Here is a 21,760-nt window from a genome sequence, read left to right as displayed (position 1 = left end):
TGACCACACCCATTCATTGCAAAGTGAGCTCAAATTCAGCATACGGGTTTGTTCAAATGAGCTCAAATGGGCATCATAGACATAAAAAAAAATTCAGCTAGTAAATTAAAAAGGAAAACTCTGCTAAAGCCGGGAATCCTTGACAACAATATTTTGCTATCTCCAATGAACTGTGGCTGTGTAAAGTGATCAAAATGACTTCTACTTCCGAGTGTTATGAGTGGTTTATGTGAGTGCATAAACATTCATACTATGCTCAGTAATTATTATGCCTGAGTCACAATACTCCAAAATCTTGTAAATATAGTAAATATCCGGATCTACGAAATATAATGCTCATTCCCCCAAGTGTTCCAAATAGCCGAATTATCAGAGTATCCGTTACCCTGATTGTAGTCTCCACGTACATACCCTGATTTATTTTTCCGTATTTAGATAACATTAATGCACTTGACTGCATACTATTTACACAAGATAATAAATGTTTTATATGTCATTACTGTTGCCCTTTGCCCAGATGATGCACGGACACCCCACTATCAGTAAGGATACTCTTTGGATAAGTTAAAAGTCCAGGCTACCAGATTACAGGTTAAAGTATAACAGGCTCAGTATGTGTGCGCAGATTGGCTTAATTCATTCTTCAATTCCACAGAAGGGAATCCCTCAATCAGGCTTTATTTGGTGATCTGCAGTATAACATCTAGGAAACATGGACATTCTAGAGACAAGCTCAAGAAATAAGAAAAGATCCCAGGCTACTGTAAGTGTCACTAATATTGGTAGCTGGGGATTAAAGGGTGTGTTTAGCTTTGAAACAGTAATCCTCAGGTGGAGAAAGTTGCGATTTTTTTGCTGACTGTGAATTCCGACTTACTTATTAACTACATTACTAATAATAAATACAAAATAATAGTGACTATACCATACAATTCTAAATGGGAAAGACATCTGCAGTTATGTAAAACTTTCCATATATTGACAGTAAAGTTGTAGCTTCCACAACACAAATTAAATGCAGTATTATGTGATAGTTCAGTCCACAATAATATTTTGGGAAGAAAATACTTAGATTATTATTCTACAGAAAACTTTGTAACAGGAACGTTTGTTGAATATTACGTTGTGGTATAAATATGAAAACTAGCAACATTTATTTTTATACAGCAGTCTTTTATCAACTTTTGTATGAAATTCACGATTATATTGTGGTCAGTGATTTTCCCAACTTTAGAAACTGCAGTTTACCATTAGCACATAAGAACATTTATACACTAAAGACCATAATTGTTGACCTCATACATAGCTGTATTTTATGTATACTTACGTGGAACATTTTTGAAAATGAATTATATAACACATTCGGGTGGAACCTGTGTTTTACTCTATATAGACAAACTATACATGGAGTTTGTCCCTTTACTATATAACCCTTTATAGATTAGAGCTGTACGCTATGGGGCGCATGTAGAGTTAGATGCATGTGCGTCGCATGCATGAAGAGGCGCATTTATGTGCATATGTTCAGTTGGAAGCATCTCAAGCTGTGTCCATCTGTACATCTTTAGCATATGTATTAGGTTTATTTCAGGAGTAACAAGTGTGTATATGTATGCCCCATCGTAGCGTGGAGAAAAGGTAGGGATAGTGTAGAGAGAGTGTAGAGACGTGGCTTGACAGTTTTGGTAGTAAATGTGAAACTCACATGGCTTTAGACAGGGATACTATCTACCTCTCCATTCACAAAAAGACAAACATCAGACATAGAATAATAGATACAACACCAGTTAGTACGTAGAAAATGTCCACAGCCTTTTATTTAAAATATCCAATTTTAAATCATAGGGGGCACATATACCATACCGGATAATCCACAATCCAAGGGTCATGTTAACAGGGTCCATCAACCGTCCACCTGACGACTCCCATCCTGGTGATAAATCCAAATCAGGGCCGAGAACCACTAAAGGACCACCATCCGGTGGCTCAGTGGTTAGCACTTCTGCCTCACAGCACTGGGGTCATGAGTTCAATTCCCGACCATGGCCTTAATGGTGTGGAGTTTATATGTTCTCCCCGTGTTTGCGTGGGTTTCCTCTGGGTGCTTCGGTTTCCTCCCACAATTCAAAAACATACTGGTAGGTGAATTGGCTGCTATTAATTTGCTATTAATTAGTCTCTCTCGGTATGTGTGTGTTAGGGGATTTAGACTGTAAGCTCCAAAAGGGCAGGGTCACTGGCCACTTTTTGGCAGCAGTCTTCCACCAGCAACACAAGATAGCTATTTCTGCCTCCTCCGCAGCACTGCTCTAGCTGATTCTTTGATTGCTTAGACCCAGGTGCCTCACCTGGTCTCCTGTGCTGTGTGTGTTCATGTAGATTTAACCCTCTCTGTACCTATAGGCTGTGGTCTCCCAGGGAAACCATCACTCTTCCCTCCACTAGAAGGTGGCAAAGTATCCCAATTGCCACAATATATATATATTTGCCTAAGTGAAGCCTCCTTGATGGCTATAGAGGTCTAATTGCCCCAGCACTAGCACTCCACTGTAAAATGGCATAAATGTTCTCATCTGTAATCCAAGCCTGTTTTTTGCCTTTTCTCTAGTTAATGACTTTTGGCCTTTCAACCTCTTCCAGTGTTACACTCCCCGGGTACCCCACATGAAACAGGCCCATCATTAGGTGCGCATTGCACCCCATTTTCACTACTTACTCCTCCTCTATGGCAATCCAGGACTGTCTCACTGGGGTTACCAATAATATGGTAGACTCCCCCCTTTTCTCTCCTAACACGAACCAGCTACTGTTACCCTCTCTGACTCACCCAGCCCGTTTTGGTGGCAGAAGCCACTCCTGCTGACCCCGACAAGGCTTGTGATTTCACCTCCTTGTCTGCATTCAACAACTATGACAACAGCTACTCTGGACTTCTATTTGTAAAACTAGTTTCCCCACCTCTATAGCCGTCTCCCATCCTGCCTTCATTTTCTCAGTCATAACTCTTTCCACCTTACAGCTCCTGCTGATACCTGGCAGCACCAGTTCTCAATTGCTTCCGCATAATCATTTGGAAACAGGGGCAGGTGACCACGCCAATTGCTTATGTATCTGCCCAGCACCTACTGGACATGCGATAACTCACCTCCAAACCTCTCACTTGGCCCCATCCACCTTCTAGTCTTGCGCTATTTCCCGCTTACCTGTTTGGTTGACAACCCTAAACCATTGCAAACCCCAAATTACCCCAGGCTCCCTGCTGTGATCATGGCCCTCGGCTGACTCCAAGTAGGGCTTTACCCTATTTGCACACAATATAATAAAGTAATGTAGTGTCAAACATAAGCGGGAATGGTTTTGATAGTTATTAATAAATGCGAAAGTTGCATTTACCATATAAAATAGAATTAAATACAAAATACTAATTAAATAATTCTTTCCTACCACAGTCCAAATGGGAATATCAATTAAGTAATGCTACTAGACAGTCGCGGCATATTATATAACAGCTACACTTATGATTTAATCAGATAGAGAGTGTAATCTGCAATCAGTAGCAACTAACTTTTTGCAGTTTTTCCCACATATTTTTTTAAACAATAATAAAAAAAAAAGTTACTTTATTTGCAAACACTAATAATACCCCCAAGGTTGAATTTTAACCAATCCCATAAATAGAAAAGCCTTGTATTTAAAATAAAACCCTTGATAATGACTGAACAATCCAAATGTAAACCCAGTATTCATTTTAACCCAGCCCACATGAATTTAAACCACTCAAAATTAATATATTATTCCTGATAATGACAACTAAATATTAATTCCATCAAATTAATTTAAATAGCGCAAAATTAATGTTAAACCTGCCAGTGCTACATTTCTCACCCACTTAATATTGCATTAATTAATTAATTTAAACAATTAAGACTTACCCTGCAGCTTCTGTAATATGCAGTCCCATGCTATAGGTGCAGGTGCTGTCATGGCAGGTATAGGGGTAACATGCTGAGATAAGAGGGGTGGTATTCAGCTTTCTATCCCCCCTCACACTGTGCAAGAGAGGTGGGAGGTTCTTTCAGACCTGGGAGTTTGAAGAAGCAGCACTAACTGTAAGGTGATAGGCTTACGACTAGTCTATCACTGTACAATGCCTGCCTATTGGAATGAAAACATTTTTCATTCCAATAGGCAGGCATTGGAATGAAAAATGTGTGAGTTACACCCAATGAGAAGCCTCCACTGTGAGTTACACCCAATGAGAAGCCTCCACTGTGAGTTACACCCAATGAGAAGCCTCCACTCTGCCTTGCTCCCAGTCCAAGTAGTTTCACACTAGAATGCTGTATTTGCTGCGACTGGGAGGAACAGAGCAGAGTGGAGACTCCTTGTTCTGGGTAATTCTCTGATGCGTTCAGCGATGCCTGTGTTTTCTAACAACTTTTTCAGTATGATTCAAGCACAAAGAGGGTTTCTGGGCAACTGGAAACCCCCCTCCCTAAGTGTGTATCTGGTCTGTGTCCAGGTCTACTTCAGTTGCAATTACGTGAACACGCCCTTACTGTATGCTTGCCACGTCCATTCTGCCTCTCCAAGCATATGTATCCTACTGTATGAATTTAAATGTTTCAAAAGTGTATTTTTCTTTATTACACTATACAATGAAACATTTTTTTTAAACCAATTGCTCTCTTTTTAAACTATAATGCTGGCCAAGTACAGGACACATGCAGTTTATTTTATAGCCCTGTTCATTAATATATACAGCCAATATGCATAGTGTAACAATGAATGTGGTGATTGCAAAGGCATAATTAAATTGTTTCAATCAATCAATCAAATAAAAACAGACAAGGAAACGGAGGCTGTAAGAAACTGTACTCTAATGAAATAGTAATGTAAGATGCATAAAGAGGAAGTACAACAGGATATAAGCAAGCATTATGTGTTAGTATTACTGTAACTATTTAATAAAAAGATGGTTCTTACTAACAGTTCCTATAAATCTAGTTCCTCTTAGTTTTATCCTCTTTCGTTCTCTCACGAACACATTAATAAGAGCAGCAAGCAAAAAATATTGGCTAGCAACCTTAATGTGAACGTGTGTGTATATATATATATATATATATATATATATATATATATATACATATATATATATTAAACGTACGTATACATATATATTTATATATATATATATATATATATATATATATATATATATATACACATGTCAAACGTCAAACTCTCTCCTAATGAGAGACCCAAGCATGTAGGTGCAGGCAAACAATTTGCTGCAGTTTTTAACAAGTAAGCATTGCAGGAAACGTACAGCAATCTACAACTGCCCTAAACTGTGGATGGATGTGTTTAATGATAGCATGAAAAGTAATACTTATCCTTAGGACTTGGGTGAAGGTTAGATCTAGGGCCGCCAAGAGGAATTTGGGGCCCCGGTACAGCAAATTTCTGCCCCCCCTTCCCCCTTCCCACATAGCAGGAGAAGGAATGTGCGGGGCATGGTCTACATGGGCTCTGGCTGCACCTTTGTACACATAACATTACGGGGGGGAATTCAATTAGCCGCAAAGTGTCTCCGGAACATCCGTGAGACACTTTGCGGTGCAGATTTTGTCAGAAATCTCCACTCATTTTTCTATGGGTGTAAGGAAAAATGAGCGTAGATTTCCACTGTAATTGGGGGCAATGTGTGTGTCGCGATGTTTGCGCCACATCGCCAGCAATTAAATTCCCCCCGTTATGTATTAAAACGTTGTTGCTCTCACCTACCTGATACTGGTTTATTATATGGATCCTGGAATGTTGGTACCTGTTGTATAGGTACATGAAATATGGAAATTAATAAGTGAACACAGATCACGCAGTATATAATTATATAACAAGCAAATATGTGTGATAAAAATAATCACAGATATCTATATGTTTGGAAAGGGTCAGACAAATGAAACACAACTGTATAAGAGAAATGGCTGCCTCTAGGGCTCTGTAACCCCATACAGAGACAAATACACAATAAACATTAAGAGGCACTCAAAAACCTTATACATAAATTCAATAATGATAATGAGACAAAATGACATACAATTTTATACTCCAAACTAATTTATTCATAAAGTAACAAAACGGGGGAGATACAATTGCTGGCGATGTGGCACGCGGACATTGTGCTGCGCACGTTGCCGGCACTTACAGTAGGAATCTCCAGCGCAAGGTGTCTCGTGGACGTTCCTAAAGGAACATCGCGTCTAATTGAATCACCCCCTATATCTCACAATACAAAATAATTCTAATATATATATATATATATTTATTATTGTGAGTGTTCAAAACACTTAAAATAATAAAAAAAATAGAGCTTATCTGTATTGTCACAAAAAGCGCCGTCACAGGTCCAGACCAACCAGCGAAATAGGATAATAAAAGTTGTAGCAAGACCACCCTACGTGTTTCGTGCCCAGCACCTCATCAGGGGTGAAATATATATATATAATGTGCACACCTTCAATAAAATAAATTATATATCTCTCTCTAAATATATATGAGGGCTTTTGAGAGCCTCTTAATTTTTAGCATGCAGCATATAATACATAGATTACAATAAAACATTATATTTACCACGCTTCGGGTGAAATTTTCTGCAGTTTGTAACCAGCCTTACTCTCATCATTCTATGTTCCTTACATATAATAGAAAAATGTAATTCCAGTAAGTACCTGCTAGTTCTGTAATCAGTTTCTCCTTTAATTTCAATTATTTAAGTTGGAATATTACTCCATTGTGTAGGCTTGATGTATAAATGCAGAGCTTTGTTGTACTGCGCATGTAATATTAATAAAATAGTGATGTGCTAGCTACTATATAAAGCACCACTCCCCAATCTACCCAGGCTGTAATTCACCAGAGCCCCAGGGTATGCTTGAGGCAATAATGTTTCTTAGTGCTCCATGGATCGTCTCACAGCTCCAGCCAAAAACCGGGACTGTGTGACACTGCGGAGAGGGGTGTGAGCGGAGGGTCCAAAAAAACTGCAGTCTCAGTGATGTCATGGGGATTGCGGCTTCTGATTGGTCCTCCTGCTAATACCTCCCTCCCATTCCAACGTGGTGGTGATTCTATTGGCTATCTGGGGGTGCTACTTTGAAACAACAGCAAGTTAACTAACTGTTAATAATGGGGAAATAGTGGAAAAGGAGAGGCACAAAAATGAACTTAAAGAAATAAAACAATTAACTTAGCAAACAAACGTCTTTAAGGTTAAGATACATTTTCAAATTTAATAAAATAGATTTATTATTACATATCCACATATTTGTTCCTGACACTGTTTACGTTTGTGATTAATATTGTTACCACTCTAACCCTTTTGTCCTGTGTAGGTGACTTGAAGACATTATTGTATTTATCTATATGATTAATTCTCGGTTAAAAAAATATAGAACTACCAGATAACATCGAGACACAATAAAAGTGTATAAACGTTTCTTTTCTGTCTAGGTAAGGAACACTGTGCCGAAGCTGTTACCCTTTCTGATGAGCGTATGCAATTATTATGTGCTGTGGATCCCCCTCTCTCAGCCAGACTGGTACAATGCTTTGATTAAGTGTCTGCCCATTCTCAGTCTGGGGTTTTTCCTTGTCGTTCATTCCATTGGGATGGGTCAACTCAGCCCTTATGCTAAGAAGATCTTTCTGGGGCTACTCTTTTCCGCAGCTGGTGATATCTGCTTGGTTTGGCCTGAATATTTTCTCATAGGTAAGAGCTTTATTAAATTGGTAAAATAATATGCCTACGCTATATATGGTATTGATAGTCCAATCACAGTTTAAGTCTAGCACAGTCATTTAATCCTAGTCCATTTAACCATCATATATAAGGAATGTCCATCAGGTTCATGAGTTTCACGTAAAGCCCACATTTGTCCAAGGGCAATTTGTGAATTTAAAGTGGACATGAAAATACACTGAATGTGGCCTAGTTGTCAGTGTGGCCAAATTGTCAGTAGGTGGGGTCAAATCAGAAGGACACCTCTGCTGCCCCGTAGGTGTGGATTCAGCCAGATGTGGGATAGACCAGCATGCAAGGGGTCGATCTATGATTATAGACAGGGTTAGGCCATCTTCCAACTACTACCACATTGGCAGCACTATAAGGTGCATGCCGCTCCCCCTTCACAAGCTGGGCAGCATGAAGAGATACATACATAGTTGGGACAACGTCCTGAGTGCACAAGACACTCCTACAATAATCGGGACATCTTACCTGGCCTTAAAGCTTTCACTACCTGCTAGTTACTTAGCTGGAGCCTGAAATGTTGGGGTACTGTTTGGAAAAGAGATCGATACCATTCGCCTCTGGAAAGCCAGGCAATTAATAAACACTCTAGGTCAGGGTTTCCCAAACCCAGTCCTCAGGGCTCCCTAACAGTGCAGGTTTTCCAGATCACATGTGACATAATTAGTACCACCTGTGGATCTGTTACAATGTGTCAGTCAGTAATGAATACACCTGTGCTGCAGCAAGGAGATATGGAAAACCTGCACTGATAGGGAGCCCTGAGGACTGGGTTTGGGAAACCATGCTCTAGGTCATCCAGCTCCATTAAATCAATAACATTCAGAATTAACAAATAGGCCTATTTCTCAAACGACCCCCAATTTTACATTATTAGCACCCCCATCACATTGCATCTTTCATTTACTTCCTCCTTTGGTCTAATAAATTAAAATAAATAATGGTAAAATAATTCCAATGTCCAGATGGTCAAATAAGGTTGATAGAGATTTTAGTAAAATAAGTAAGAAATACCATAGCAAAGATACAAATAGCACCAAAGGACTTGCAAGCAGCACAGAGGACTGTCAGTGTTGAGGTTTTCACAAGAATACCTGTTGCTCATCCCCAGGTAAAGTTTTTATACCCTATGATCAAAAGATTTCTGCCCTGTATTAATATTTTGAATACACTGTGTTGAGTCCTGGTCGAATAACAATAACAAGGAGCCACTTGGTCTAGGGTTTCGCTTTTAACAATTGCAGCTTGTTGACACTACGGGGTGACTGAGCTATAATCAGGGTGTGAAAAAGAGAATTGTGTACTGTAGATGGTCAGTTTGTGTTAGTATTGCTTAAGGGGAAGGCTGTAGCTGTTTATGGGTAACATGGGACCAGGAGACATACAAGACATGGCATTGTTTATCTAAGATTGCCAGAAGGTCTGATTCAAATACTGTCCAGGACAAACACAATAGAGGATCATGAAGGGGTGTTAACGAGCACATTCCTATCAGTTACATTAGATAAGTAAATTATCCATATACTTTATGAGGCAATATTTTACCAATCATATTTTATCAAGCTTTGAACAGTTTTAAACTTTTAACACACTTTAACAGTCCACCCTCTGATAATAACAATTATCACAACATTATTAAAAGGAAAAATATTGATTCAAAAATTTACATTTCCGATTAAATATAAACGTGACGTCCAATGGTGGCGAGGAAGAAATAATAGAGAGAAAGAAAAAAAATTACTTACTAGCCGCATATATAGGGGGAAAAAACTTTTTCGACTTGTAACATTTGGATTTATTCGACTAATGGAACAGGAATACCTTTTGTCGCCCCATTTACAAACTCCAGTCCATCTACAATTTTTTTCTTGAAACTAAACATGTAAAAATGAAACTTTTTTTCAAGAGTAATGTAATATCCACTAGTTATGAAGTTAGATAATTTGGCACTATCCTATGTTGTACCTACTCAGTTTTATACACTTGCATATTTGAAAGTATCATCATAAATGTCCGTAATGTTGTCAGCCAGCTGCACTAATGACCAGGTGTACAGTATTTATAGTTAATAGTACCCCGTGTGATATATTTATAGTTAATGGTTTCCTCCCACACTACAAAAACATGCTAGTAGGCTAATTGGCTGTTATTAAATTGACCCTAGACTCTCTCTGTCTGTGTGTATATGTTAGGGAATTTAGACTGTAAGCTCCAATGGGGAGCTTACAGTGTTTCTGGGTAATGACTCCTGCTGCACAACCATTGGTTTCTGTGCAGTAAAGGTTGAATGGCTTTTTGTAATTTGGGATGCCTATGGCTGGAGACCTGGACAAGGCCTCTTTGAGTGCTACGAAAGCTTGTTCAGTCTCATCCGTGTGCTGGACTTTATCTGGTTTTGAAGAGGAGACTAGCTCCTGTAGGGGGAGAACCAGGATTGAATTTCCTGGAAGCCAGTTTTGGCAAAATCAACACATATCGAGGAAAGTGTTGATTTGCTTCTAGTTCTGGGGTAGTTTCATGTTCTAGATGGCTGTAATTCGGTCGGTGTTCAAATGTAACACCTCTCCAATTAGGCACCAATGTCTGGACTCCGGATTCTATGTTGGTCTCTATCCTTGTATACTTAGCCATCTCTGATATTGCTCTAGTAAAATACTCCAGAGCACCTTCTCCATCCTTCTGCCTAATTTTAAATCTCTTGTGCCACTCAGAAACAGCAGGGAAAGCAACAGACAATTGCTTAACGATATTCCTGCTATTAGCCTGATTTACAGCGTCCGCCAAAGTATCATCAAAGTCTGTTTGAAAGTCGGAACACCAATGCTCCTAGGCAGACATGCTTTGAATAACAAACACCAATCTTTGCTAGTGGGCTCATATGTATTTCCCAACTCTTTAACAAATTGTCAACATGCTGCTAAATCTTTCCTAGGATCAGGAAACTCTCTGACAATCTCTCACATCTCCAACCTATTCCAAGAGCAATACATCAGCACATCGCTGGTTTGCACAATTCTATCACTACCCTATAATTGGGTTATCAGAGTTACAACGGGGCTTAGGAAAATAGGGCGAAGGTGGGATACCTGCCTTACATTTCTTCTTATCTAGTTCTATCTTTCAATCATTGCTCTCCTGTCTCCACAACTCTAAATATTTAATTTGTTCCGCTCATTTCTTACTAGAACGTAACTTGTAAATCTCATGACCAACATCAGATAAAAATAGCCTGATCAAACGTACTGACCCCTGGGAAAGACTTAACCCTATACTTTGTCAATCAGGATCATTTATTACAGAACCTCCTAGACTCAACACTATGGGCTATATTTACTAAACTGCGGGTTTGATAAAGTGGAGATGTTGCCTATAGCAACCAATCAGATTCTAGTTATCATTTATTTAGTACATTCTACATAATGACAGCTAGAATCTGATTGGTTGCTATATGAACATCTCCACTTTTTTCAAACCTGCAGTTTAGTAAATATACCCCTATGTCTCAACACCATAATATATAACACTGTCTCCTCCTTGCCCGGCTCTCATGTTATCCCGCTGATCTCTAGAAAATCTTCAGTTGAGTAATAATAACACAGTTAGGTCTCTAGCCACACTACAGACACAGTGCTGCCTCTAATTATAGGGCCTTTACTGGGGGACTTATGCAGTCACACTGTTAAAACTTTGGCTGTAGTGTTCCATCCAATTATAAGGCATTCAATGTGGGGCCTATTTCCCACATATTCTTATTGTTAATTATCCTCAAAGCCTAATGACAACGATGCAGGCTGATGCGTCTGTCACAAGCCAAGATGTGCCCCTTTCTACAGAGTTCCTTAATTTCCCTAGACACCAGGAAACACTTGAACTGTCTATTATTACAATGCTCATGTCTTTACGTGATTTTTTTTTTTGTATTGAAGACCAAGGTGTGGTGCAAAGACTGTGCTGGTGGCTTGAGACTTTGGACAGTTCTCTAATGGGAAAGGTCCCCATTTCTCCACATCCCCAAGGAGCTATAAGGCCCCAGAGATAGACAAGGGTCCTCAGGCCCCCGTTCACTGAAGCTAAGGAGGGTCACTTGTCATTCCCAACCTCCAGAGCCAAAAGGTCCCTTAGAAGGCAAGGATTTTCAGGCCGGCCTCCTCTGCAAGGCTTGGCCAGGTCCTTTTCTCCCCCAGTCAGGCCAAAGCTTTCTCCAGTGGAACTGGTTCTTCAGCTCTCCCCAGAAGGAGGAAGCCTCTGATGACTAGGATAGAGGTTCACCCATAGTAGTCTACATCCAAACATCGAAAAGAAAAATGTACCACACACAAACATAGAAAAAAACGGGAAAAAATGTTGTATAGTGTGGTGCTAGTGTATAATAAATAAATAAGAGCCATGAAGGACCCAGCCTTTAGGACAGAAATATAAAAATGATCCTTGCACCCAGCCAAAAGGCAAGGGCAATGGAAAAATGGTGCCACCTGAAACTTAAAGGTGCTTAGTTCACTGTGCATGTGACTGCTCCATCACCAGTGTTTTCAGGCACTTCTGGCTCAGGCCACATGGGCCACATATCACTGTGGACTTCAGACAACCAGCCTCTTGGTCAGATAACCAGGTGATGGCCTATCACATAAAGGGGGCACCTTTAACTCCAACTGTATACATGAACATCTACACCTGATCTTAGCCAAAAGGCCGAAAAGCGATTTAGAAGAAATACATGCAGTAAGTATAGCAGATGTTGTCTTTGCAGATGTCTGCTTAATGTGTAGTGGTGTGTTTGTGACTGGTCTACTTTAATAAGGTATGGTTGAAGTGACCGCAAAAATATCCCTTTTGAGATCCGCGATTAGGAACTGTCATGCCAAAATCAGCCAGGTGGGAGGTATGCTGCCAAAAGTTGTATTTTTATAACTTCTCTAAGACAAGTAAGTCATTTTAAAATAATTTTGAGATTATGGATGTAATTTGAATGTACAGTGATTACTCACACCGACTAATTACTTCTGATACATTATAAAATGATTCAGAAGTTACTGCAGTTGTTTGTGTATGCAGCTTGGCCTATAGAACCGAGTGTCTGTCATATAGGTGTATGTAAGGGAATGCAGACTCCTGAGTGGATGGCTGTCGCTCTTGCCCAGTCAGGTGTCACCTGATAACAAGCCCATCTCTTACATTAAATGCAGTAATGATAATCTGTGACAGCTATTTTGTGGGCCCCTCCGTTTTAAGAGTCATCATCCAATTGACAGAACTAACCATTGAAGTGACTTTTATTTTCTATTCACATAGGGTGACTTGGACTTTAAGATTCCATAAGCTATTAAATTAGAAATCTGGTGATACTGCGAATATAATTGTTTGAAAACATGTAATTAATTTTCTACATAATCTAAAGAAAATTGTTTAACCTCACATACGTAGGTATTGTTTTATTATCAAACACATGACTATTTATTTCTAATGACTCTACTTAGAAAAAGATTATTTGTTCTATTTTTACATGCCAAATATTGTCATGTTTATGCAATGTGTGAGCCCAATGGATTATTTACATAAAACATGTTTTGCTCTCTTTCAGGTATGGTCATGTTTGGATTGGCCCATCTTATGTACACAATCGCCTTTGGCTTCTATCCACTGAAAATGCGAATCTTCATTGTCCTTGCTATGTTTTGTGCCACCTTTTACTCTGTAACCTTCCCTTATTTAAGTGGACCTTTTGTTTCCATGGTGGCGGGATATGCCATGCTGATTGGCACCATGGCTTGGAGGGCTCTGGCCAGGGTCAGTTTGGCATCTCACAAGTTCTCCTGGGCACGTGTCTCTGCTGCGTTGGGATCAATTTTCTTTATGATCTCTGACTGTGTGCTGGCAGTTGATAAATTCTGCTTCCCTGTCAACAACTCTCGGGCTATTATCATGTCAACATATTATGGGGCCCAGATGCTGATAGCCCTCTCGGTCACTGGCCAGTCCCAAGATGACTTTCTGTGGAAGTCTAAATAATCTATTTGTGATTCTTTACAAATGTTATAAAGTTTTATTTTTTCCCTACTAGCGGGTTCATTGCAAGAGCTCATTGTATCATGTCATTCCATCTTACCTACGCTTGTCAGCACTGCACTAAGATAAATAAAAACATTTTATTGTAGATAACAGGAATGCTTGACCAAAAAGACTAAAATACACAACTGGGATTGTTAGCTTATATTCAGTCTTATTGTTATTAAATAAATATTTACTTTATGTTTTCTAGATATACAACAACAATCATATTTGTCCCATAGATTGTAAGCTTGCGAGCAGGGTTCTCTTACCTCTCTGTCTGTATGTATTACCCAGTATTGTTTTATTAATGTTTGTTCCCAATTGTAAAGCGCTACGGAATTTGCTGGCGCTATATAAATAAATGATGAGGATGGTGATATCTATCACACAGTAATGACTTTTGCACTGACACTTTAATATTCATATAACTACAGTGTTCCATGGTATATTCTATAATCAGAGTGGAGATTGCAAAACAGCAATAACAACACAGAACAGACTTGGAGGGGAAACATAATGCATGCAGATGTGCGCTAAACAATATATTAGTTTATTATTATTATTAATAAACATTTTTGATAATATTATCCTTTTAAATCCATGTTAATCAGAGTAATTTATCATAGTGGACAGTGCGGAATTATATATATGATTCTTTACAGGTCCTGGAAATCGTCCTTGTGGCTATTAAAATGCATTCAGCATCTACAAGTACTGTATTCAAAACCATTCATATCGACAAATGTTAATTACTGCTTTGGTATATACTCAGTGGACCTAGTTACCTACCTGCCTAAGGTGACAACTAATTCTGTGCCCTTCTTGTTTGCTTACACAAACTAATAAAAACATATGAGTTAGTTTAATGTAATGTAGTGGAATGAAAGACAGATATTTTCACTTTAAAACATTTTAGGCCTACCATAGGCAAACGAAGAGGGGTTTCCTAGTGCCTGGAAACCCCCTCCACCCCTCCAAGCCTGGGGCACTGTATAATTGAGATGGCTGGACCCTGCTCCCGCTTCACACGGCTCTGCTTGAAAAGGGAGAGCTGCGTGCACCTAACAGTAGTGCATGCAGCATTGCCCAAGTATATTATGGGGGTAGGAAGAGCTGGAAAGCAGTCAAGCACTGTCTAATATTATAGCCACGCCCCCATGCATGCTGGTCACGCCCACTGGCGGTGTGGTGTGGAAACCCCCCTCTGCTAATCTTGTGTTTGCCCCTGGCCTACCAAAATGATAATGAATAATAATACTAAACTATTCAGATTTATCTTGAAAAGAAAAATGACATTGGAATACTGGCATGAAACGCCTAAAGTACTTTCTTGGCCCGTCTGTCTGGATGTTCTCAATAATCAGACCTAATGAGCCTGTACCATATCACCTATTATCCATGATGGCATACAGATACAGCTAGCGAAGGTAACATAAATCTAAATGTAAGTAACATGTAAACAGTTTGGGGTATATTTACTATGCTGCGGTTCCGTAGAACTGTTGATTCCCGATGCTTTGAAGTCATTTTCTTCGAACAGTAATTTTATTAAAGACAAAACCCAATGGGCTTTTTCTTTAATAAAAGTTGCTTTTTAAAAAAACCATAGTATATATACCCCTTTGTGTCTCTCTCATACTAGATTTACATAATATGTACAATAGAACTCTTTATTTTACATGTATTCCTCCTTGTTGCCTCTAGAGTGCAACATTGCCCAAAGCTTCTATATAGTAACCAAGTTCATTATATCGAACGCTTGACTTTTTGAAAATGTGTTTGCAGCATAAAGGTATTTATTGTCTGGAAAGCAATTAAAGAACACTCTCTCTAAAGACAAAGATCACACAAAGTCCAATAGTAAGAATAGTAATATACAGGAAGTGGACAAAAAAGTCACTAGAGCGTAGGGCAAACACATATAAACAATGTGACCTGTATGTGCTTTCAGCACGATTCCTCAACAAGAAAGTAACTCAAGGTATGTTTGGTTGATGGTGGCGGAAACGGCTGTCCCAGGCGCAGAATCTCACATAAATGTTTATTTGAGTTCAGATCTGGTGACTGAGAAGCCCATTATGTATGGATGTCAGTGTCATTGTCATCAAACCATTGATCAGCCACAGGTGCTCTGTGGATGGGAAACGGTCATCCTGGAAGGCTCCCCCCTCCCATCAGGAGAGAAGCTGCAACATTGGGTGAGGTTGGTGACTCGGCACCATTAAGTAGTGCCTAGCATTGATCTTGCCTTCTAAAGGAATGACTGCACTCATCCCGTGTCAGGTAAAAGCACCCCGCGTTATTACAGTAACACCAGAACCCGTCACTATTAGAAACAGGCTAGAAACAGGCGCTCAAAGCTGTAGAGTTCGCTAGTTTGATGCCACATGTGCACCCATCATTTGTAGAGACCATGGTAGAGGATTAACTGACCATATTACCATTATCCACTGCTTGATAGTCTATTGACTGTGTTTTATGCACCACTGAACTCGCAAATGGTGTGATGTGAGCATTTAATGGAAGCCAAATATGATATCCTGCTCTGTGGAGCTGTAATGGACGGCTTTTAAAGAAACTGGCTGTTCATTGTACAGGATGACATTTGCAGTCAATTGTACACCAATTACTCACCTTTTGCATTGCATTTTGAATTAATACACAAATATCATGATCTTGTGGTATGTCGTTCTTCCCACTGTGTCGTTTTAAAAAAACATAGTATATATACCCCTTTGTCTCTCTCTCATACTATATTTACATAATATGTACAATAGAACTCTTTATTTTGCATGTATTCCTCCTTGTTGCATCTAGAGTGCAAAATTGCCAAAAGTTTCTAACTAGTAACCAAGTTCATTATATCGAACGCTTGACTTGTTGATTGATGTATTTGCAGCTTAAAGGTATTTATTATCTGGAAAGCAATTAAAGAACACTCTCTATAAAGACAAAGATCACACTAAGTCCAATAGAAAGAATAGTAATATACAGGAAGTGGACAAAAAAGTCACTAGGGCGTAGGGCAAACACACATGGACAGTGTGGCCTATATGTGCTTTCAGCACTATTCCTCAACAAGAAAGTAACTTGGTTGATGATGGTGGAAACGGCTGTCCCAGGCGAAGAATCTCACATGTTTATGAAATGTGTATTCAATTGTACATCAATTACTAACCTGGGCCTGGTTAGGGGCGGATTGCCCATAGGCTTTTATGGGCACAAGGCCCTCAGTCAGTTAGGGAGGCCACAGGCCTCAGTAGGCAGGGGCTAGGACCCCTAGGTAGCAGGGCACAAGGCCCTAGTTAGTGGGCTCAGAGCCCTGAGGTAAAGAGGGGGCTGAGGCCCATTAATCAGAGCACAAGGCTCTGTGTGCAACTGGGCAAGAGGCCCATGGTGTGAAGGGCAGAAGGCCCTGGAGGTGGTGAGATAGAGGCGTGGGAGCCTCGTGAGTGTAGGCGCGGTCCTGTGTGAGGTGAGCACACGTAGTTAGGAGGTACAGTAGAGTGGAGGCTCCTGTGGTGCTGTAGCAACCGGCTGGTTGGCTAGCAGCGGTGTGCTCTGGTAAGTAGCTTACAAAGTACTGTATATTGTATTCTGTCTGTGCGGCGGGTATTGTTGAATTACAGTATTTTGGGTGTGCTACGTATTTGTGTCCAGGGACAAGACGTCAGGCCCCCATTAAAGGTAGGCTCTTGGGCTCTTGTTCCTGTGTTGTTCTGTGCTAACCCGTGCTGTGTGGACAAGTGTAGTTACCAGCATACACATAGTCAGGGGAGAACACACGTAGTTTTCCTGTCCCTTAGGTCCCCGGGGTCACACTGGTTCCCAGAGGGGGTGGCTGAGTGAGTTGGTGGCAGTGCAGCACACCTTGAGGCAGTTACAGGGGCGGCCGTGGTTCTGATTGAGGGTCCCCAAGGCCGGTTCCGTGCAGGTGGACCTGTGGTTCCGGACGCAGGGACACGTGTGAGATACCCGAGTACAGGCAGTCGGGCGGTTCAGTTCGATCGGCTGTTCCGTGCGGCAGTCGGCCCGCGGGTTAGTGTGCTGTTCCACTGAGCCTCAGCCGGGCTTGAAGCAGCCGGTCCTTAAGGTCCGTGGGTGACCCCATCGTAAGGAGACAGTCTCCTTTGTTAGACCTGGGTGAGGGGGTTAGGAACCGCCCTCCGGTTTAGTCCGTGAACACCGGCTGGTGTTCCCCGTAGTGTGTAAGTGAGCAGTTCCGTTAGTGCACCACACTTAGTTAGTCATAGTGGTTTGACTTAGTTGCGTTGCCGACCATTAGAACGTTGTTAGGGTCGGGTCGCTGTTGTAGTCAGTCCAGTTTTGTGGGTGCCATCTTAGTCTTACTGAGAGCGTAGAGGGAGGCTGTGTGTTCTTGTCATCCGCAGGAGTCGGGAAGGTGCAGGGGAACCGGATCGGAAGTGGGAGTGTCCCGGTGAGTATCAGGCTCGATTCCCCCTTTCGGTTAGGCCCTCACCGGCAGGTGTGTGAGGTACTTGAGGCGGGATTAGTCCTCGGACTAGTCTTGGTCTTAAGTGCCTGTAGTCCCCCGCGTCTTGGCAAGAGCAAAAGCGAGGAGGCGGCAAGTGGGCTTGGACTGAGAGTGTCCTTGTTCGTTGCCGTATTCTCGGACAGCCCTTACCTGGTAGGCTCGGTTTAACTCTGTTTTCCCTCTTAGGTGTTATCTGCGGGCGTCCGGAGAACTCCCCAATCTGGGACCGAGGTAGGATCCAGTCATCCACGCGGATCGTGGTAAATTCGGAGGTACTAGGAGTTAGTCGCCCTGTGAGGCACATCTCCATTTAGGGACCTTACACTCCTATCGAAAAAACTGGTCTGTAAAAACTTAAAGGACCGCAATAAGCACCTGTAATGCAAAATGTGTGTGGCTAAAGAGGATATAGTAAAAATGTGTTAATTGAATGCATACAATGTTTAAGCCACTTTTACAGAGTGTTTGCTTATGGGAGCTAATGGAGAGGAATCCGGACCCTATCCCCTACTCTAGTGCTCATTCTTACCCTGTCAGATTTTTCTTCCCGACGGCAGCTCTTCTCTCTTCAACGCGATATTCGTCCGATGTCTACTTCTCTGCGTCTTCTTCCAATGGTTTTAGAAAACCCCTTTCACCATGTGTTATGGATTTCCTAATTATTGACGTTAAGGTGCTTGGGAGTATAACATTCCACACAAATTTTAACACTGAGTATGGGATTTTTACTAGAAGGCCCATTTTGAAATAATTTTCATTTTTACTGCTATGATCCTTCCCAGCCAAGAGATCCTAAGGGAGTGCCAAGTAGCCTGCAGTTTAGAAAAGAGTGGAGAGAAATGTTCCTGATATAGTTGGTCATAGATGTTATAAATACCCCCACATACTGTATTTGGTGTACATTGCTGCCACTGAAAGTATTCTTGTTCTTGAGGGGAACCATGATGGAGTATGGCCTCTGATTTGGAGTACTTCATTTGGTATCCAGAAATCTCACTGTATCTCTACAGTTGTTACGGACGGAGCTTCTAGGTTGTGTGAGAGTTAGCAGATTATTTTCCACGAATGGTGAGATTCTGAAATAGCCATCTCCCATCTTCATCCCATGTATATCCTGTGAGGATCTAATGACTGTGGTTCAGTAACCAGAAAAATTAGAAACAACATTGGGCAGCTGTTAGGCACAGTCCCCGCTCTTTCCTATCACTGATCACCATTACTGACCACCAGAAATAACTTTGAACAGCCTGTGGAAGCCTGACTCTGGCACTGATCCAATGCCAGAGTATTGTCCCATTTTTAGGTCCTGTGCCTGGTTCCATTTGAATCTGCCCCTTGTACTATCATTTGGACTCCCCATTGCCGACTAGCTTGTTCCTGACTATTCTTCAATTTAGTGATTCTGGCTTTGATGATTTCTTGGTTTTACCGGCTATCCTGACTATTCTTTTGTTCATCAATTCCTGGTTTGAGCTCAGCAACCTAGATCATAGTTTTGGCTTTGCTTTGATCTCCTGGTACTGACCCAGTTTGTTCAATACGTACGTTGCTTAGGGATGTTAGACTCTGCGTCTCTTTGCTCAGTAGCGTCAACTGCTAGCAGGAGTACGTCGACATTTCCAGTGTAACCGTGACAGCAGCATTGTCTTGTGCCCTTTTCCCTGTCTGAGGGGATACCATTGCTCATTATTAGTGGTGATGGATCTGATTATAGAGCAAGTAATCCCCTCAGGAAGTTTCCTTTAATTCTGTCAACTTCTTAAGCCAAGGCCATAAATTTCTAACTCTTTTTCAGGTGTCAAGGGAAGTTTCGTAGAGTTTCTAATATGGAGCAAATCTATAGTATGTCATGTGTTGACCCTGTTCATAGATAGGTCTATAACTAGCACAATTATGTATGTATTTTCCCTCTTTATGTATAACAACAATGCAAGTTTCCAACATCTCCTTTGGGGAAGAGGGAATATCGTATTAAACATTGAGTGCAGGTGGATGGATAGTATATCTGATTTTTTTTTCCAATATGCTGCTGTCTTACTTGAATATAATGGATTTAAGATCATATTTAACCTTTCTAAATTCAGTCAGAATGCCTGGTCCGGGTTGTTTTTATGTTTAGATTCAAGCTCTAGTAGCTTTACAGAAAGTAAGGTTATTTTATAAAGTTTATGTTTTTAGAGGCCACGCTTATCAAATGTCCCTCAATACTGCTTTATGAGCAGCCCATAGGGTTGTAGGGGAGATGGCGGGGATAATTTAAGGAGATGTTTGTCATGTAGACGTATTTCATTCATTTGCCAGGTCATGGGATGAGCTTGAGGTTCCAGATCCTGTTGACTAGGGTACATAAGAGGTTGTTCAATTTGCCAATAAAATTCAAGAATCTACCTCCTTTATCTTTTTTGTGATTCTAATAAATTGAAGGTGATATGGTAGGTGACTAGAATTGCCAACCCCTCTTCTTTTATTGCATGGAAGGTGTTGGGGTATAATTTTGAGGAATTGTTTTGCTAGAGGCAGTGGTGTGTTGTTTTTTTGTTTTTTTTTATATTATTTATATATTCATCAGCTTGCATTTTGTATAAAATAAAAAGTATTTAATTTATAGAATGTATGTGCCACTTCCTGTTTTATGTTATATTTGTACTCAATAGTTATCTCTTCATCTGTTGGGTTATGTGGTTGACTTGGTGGTATTTCCTATCATGAGTGATCTGTTAAACGAATTATAGTAACATTTGCCTATAAAACGAAGCAGGTTTAAATGACTGTATGCAACACTAAATTTAAAACATTTTATAGACATGGCATATTACTATACATACATTTGCCTACTTCTTTTACATTGCTACTAAACATCTACCATCTATCATAAAATAAGACAAAATAATACAACCCTAAGAAAACTTTCATATATAATTTTGTACTTAATAATTGATTCTACCTCTAATTATTCTATACTAACTCTTCCATGGCTCTTATCAACAAGGAGTACCAAGCTATTTCTAGATGAGCTTAAGTCAAAATCTCAAGTCTTTTGTGAATCAATAGAAAACCGCAAAGGTTATCTTGGTGACACAAGTATATGTCCGCATTATAGTTTTGCATGTTAAATGTGCAGCAATTGCACTAGTATTTTGAGCTGCACATTTATAACACTTGCTCCTTGCACTTCAGGAGGTGGATCGGGTGGTTATATGCAAGTGCAGTACAGTAAGGGCATGTACATGCAAGTTAAGCACACCTGTCATGGCAAGACCCACTTGGTCATGCGTGACGTGTGGGTGTTAAAGGGTTCATCAAAACAAAACCACACGGTTTGTAAATGACTAAAATACCCCAAAATTATATATCACACTTACTATTACACCTAAATTCCTGCCACCACTAAGATTTAGCTGACGCTC

The 21,760-nt window shown here is 40.4% G+C and overlaps 1 protein-coding gene across 1 annotated transcript; it reads left to right on the top strand.

The window, feature by feature from the left end:
* Positions 1-712: 712 nt before the first annotated feature.
* TMEM86B (transmembrane protein 86B) lies at positions 713-13,816 on the top strand. The gene is made up of 3 exons (XM_075190730.1): positions 713-763; positions 7,513-7,771; positions 13,389-13,816. Exons 1-3 carry the CDS (start codon positions 713-715, stop codon positions 13,814-13,816), a joined length of 738 nt encoding a protein of 245 aa, XP_075046831.1.
* The last annotated feature ends 7,944 nt before the right edge of the window (positions 13,817-21,760 follow it).

The sequence above is a fragment of the Mixophyes fleayi genome, chromosome 11, assembly GCF_038048845.1.
Source record: "Mixophyes fleayi isolate aMixFle1 chromosome 11, aMixFle1.hap1, whole genome shotgun sequence".
In the NCBI taxonomy this organism is placed as follows: Eukaryota; Metazoa; Chordata; class Amphibia; order Anura; family Limnodynastidae; genus Mixophyes; species Mixophyes fleayi.
Note: the sequence above shows the minus strand (reverse complement) of the source record. Positions and strands in the feature narration are given on the sequence as shown.